Source organism: Phoenix dactylifera, chromosome 3 (assembly GCF_051530095.1).
Source record: "Phoenix dactylifera cultivar Ajwa chromosome 3, Ajwa_hap1_PhDact_Kaust_v1.1, whole genome shotgun sequence".
Lineage (NCBI taxonomy): Eukaryota > Viridiplantae > Streptophyta > Magnoliopsida > Arecales > Arecaceae > Phoenix > Phoenix dactylifera.
Window position 1 is genome coordinate 15,365,698 of NC_143192.1, and position 3,440 is coordinate 15,369,137.

Consider the following 3,440-nt stretch of genomic DNA (forward strand, 5'->3'; position numbering starts at 1 on the left):
ATAAAGGAAGATCTGCAGTCCTCATCAATGGGTTGGCGCTTCTCTCACGAGACATTGAGAAAGTAAGATAGGTTTTTATTCTCACAAGCCAGAATACTAGCAAGGTTTATAACATCACGCCAATTATGGGAAATGAATTGCATGTATATGCGTATCAGCACTAATCTTTGGCTGATATTAAGATCTGTAGGACATCCACAGATATCCTCCCTAGAGGGAGGAGGTCCAACTCCCCTCAATTTTCACCTGGCGTTTCCACCTGGTGCCGATCATCATCTTGATCATAAAGCAAATAGCTTTCTATGCAATCAAAAGTTGCATCACAGTTGCGATCCATCAGCTATTCGTCAAGTTTGTTGTGCTCATGGCCATTCATAAGGCAGATCTTTGCCTACTTATTTGGGCGACCACCGGACTGGGGATCGGGCCGGGCTCGGGATCGGGCTGGCCCAAACGGGCCGGCCCAGGTTAGGGCCCAACTGGGCCGGCCCAAATGGGCTCGGGCCGGGCTCGGGCCTTGTTCCTTAAAAATTTTTCGGGCCCGGCCCGGCCCGAAGCCCGAAAAAAAAATTCGGGCCGGGCTTTGGAAGGGGTTTGGCCCGACCCGGCCCGGACCACTTCCAGCCCTACGCTCCAACGGCTCCAAAAGTGGTAAAAACGTACTCTAATCCATCACATCTTCTACCTAATCGGTTAATCTTGGAGATAAAAAAATATTGATTAGAGATTAGGGAAAGGAGGCAAGGAGGTTGGCTTTGACAAAGGAAAACCATTTTTAGTAAGAAAACAATCTACGAATAAGAGTCCGGTTACTTAATTTGAAATTCATGATATGCTCGATATTTCTATGATTTTTATAGAATTTTTACTGAATTCTATTCCATCACATCTCCTTCTCCCACTTGTACTCTATCGGGCCACGTAATCTTGGAGGTCAAAAGAGTCGGTTAGATATCAGGGAATCGAGCGATCGTTGCCGACTCCAGGATTCGTTTCCTGCGCAATCTGGGCTATATAAAAAAAATAATAAATCAGTTTATTTAAACTGTATCTACGAAGTCTTCCCAAAGATAAAGGTTCCCTCCCGTCATAAACTCTCTCCTTGTTTTCTTGCTCTCAGATCTCAACCATGGATAACCACCGAGAAACCATCGTAACCATACCAGATGGCTTCACAAATCCATTGCTCCATCAAGAAGCCGCAGCTGTAGAAGAAAATAGCTCCAGATGGTCCGACCTTTCCGTCGACGTCCTCGAGCTAATCCTCCGGCGGCTCGGCCCCGTCGACCACCTCCGGTTCGGGGAGACGTGCCGGTCGTGGAGGTCCGCCCGATCCCTCCACCGGACACGCCTCGACCTCCCCACCCCGCAGCTTCCGTGGCTCCTGTCCGGCCCAACATCGTTCCTCTCCAAAGGCTACCGCTTGAAGTTCTTCAGCCCCTCGGACGGCCGCCGTTACACCATCAGCATACCAAAAAGAACTCCGAGGCAGTACTGGGTCCCCGGCTCCTGCGCCAACTGGCTTATAACCGATGCAGGTCGCGATATTTTTCTCGTCAACCCCTTCACCGGAGTAGAGCTAAGATTGCCGAGGATTATAGCGGAGCGCGAGCCGAACCAGGACTTCGCCATCGCCGTCTCGTCGCATCCCGGCGCTCCCTACGGTGCGGTCGTGCTGGCGAACCTGTGGACGGTCTCACTTATCTGCAAGCGTCCTGGCGACAGGCACTGGCTCTGGTTTCATCTGACTGGGGAAGACCGGAGAGTCTGTCAAGTCGCGGCGGTCGGAAGGAAGTTCTACGGCATCACTCACGGGCGTCGGCTGGTCGACATCGACCCTGACCGATCTCCGCAAGTGGTTGTCATGAATCAAGTTGGAAGTATCCTGGGGAACCCCCAAGGTAGAACTCATGTTTTCCTGGTCGAGTCCGACGGAGACTTGCTAGCCGTCGTCATGAGCTGCCCGAACCTCCGTAGGTCTACTCCTTCGTTCAGCTTCTTGAGGTGGGACGTCGAGACATCGTTCTGGGAGGCGATTGAGAGCATCGGGGACCGGCTTCTTTTCTTGGGCCTGAGCAGCTCCATCTCGGTGGCTGCGAGAGAGCACGGAGTTGCCGGTGGGCGGATTTACACGATAGGTCCTCATTCTACGGGGATTTATGACCTGAGAACACGCGAAGGGGAGGTGCTTTGCTGCTGCAGGAGCTCTTCATGGCGAACTTGGGTGGCGCCTCGGCTGTTCTACTGGAAGGGACAAGCAGACGAGATCAGCTGGTGGCGGTATTATGCTGAAGAAGCCGTGAAGGTGTTTTTGTGGGCACTGATTACTGTTTCTATTTTTTTTGTTTTATGTTGGGCATTAAACGACATTTAATAGTCATCGCCCTCGAGTCAAGGCCCATTGCATGCAGCATGGCCAAAGAGTCAATAAGTCAGTAGTCTGAGTCAAGTATCATAGCAAATCAAAAGTCGTATGAATTGAGTCCTTTAATAAAGTGAGTGCCCATGCATGTCTCGTAGATATTCTACTATATTTATGTATCGGGTATATCAAGGGTCACTATGTAATTATACAAAGCCATGTAATAATGGTTCATCTTGCAAGTAAGTCAAAAGAACTAATAGAATGAAATAATATTAGAGTGTTACACTCCATCTACTCTTTCCTATTTTCCCGCAACACATCAATTAGGATGATATTAGAATTTTGATACTTTCGTTGCCCCTAATATAATAGTCTAGAGCTCAAGTATGTGTGCCCACCATGTATCTAGAGCCAATAATTTGATATTAGAGCCACAAAATCCAATGAGGTAGACAATCAAGAAAGGCTATTCGAGAGCAAGGTGGCTCTAAAAAGAGAAGCGAGAAGTTAAAAATAACTTAAAGAAGGAGACATTATTATCGGCAATGACGGGAGGAGATAGAAGATGGAGTTGAATTTTTACAAGTTGCCTTCCAGTCATCGCAACAAAAGTACGACTAACCTCTAGTATGGGAGCTTATTCTGAGAAAACTCGCTCATTGACATTGTTCCATCTCACACTTAGTTAAGGGAATCCCTTAGGTTGCTAAAACCTATCATGCAGGATACAAGGATACTACCCCATCGGCTTCAGGAGCACACTTTAACTGACATATACTGTGAAGCTAATGCTTTGGTAGAATGGCTTGCAAATACAGGAAGGACAACACTATTCTTTCTTACATTTTATGAATATCTAATAAATAAATTATCAAAAGTCAATGTTTATGCTTCAATATAGTAGTTGATCTCTATAATATTACTTACAAGTATCTCACTTCCTACATCGGCCAAGATTTAAGATATCTCATTTTGTCTGAAAATTTCTCCATCTTCCATTTGGATTAGAGTTGAACTAAGAGTTTATTTTGATGTTACAAAATAATTAAGTAAAAAGATAATTAATCGATTGTCT

The 3,440-nt window shown here is 46.6% G+C and overlaps 1 protein-coding gene across 1 annotated transcript; it reads left to right on the forward strand.

Moving 5' to 3' along the window:
- The first annotated feature begins 1,129 nt into the window (after positions 1-1,129).
- On the forward strand, positions 1,130-2,374 carry LOC149767923 (putative F-box protein At2g33200). Its single transcript, XM_089929881.1, has one exon. It carries the CDS (start codon positions 1,130-1,132, stop codon positions 2,372-2,374), a length of 1,245 nt encoding a protein of 414 aa, XP_089786007.1.
- Positions 2,375-3,440: the final 1,066 nt, after the last annotated feature.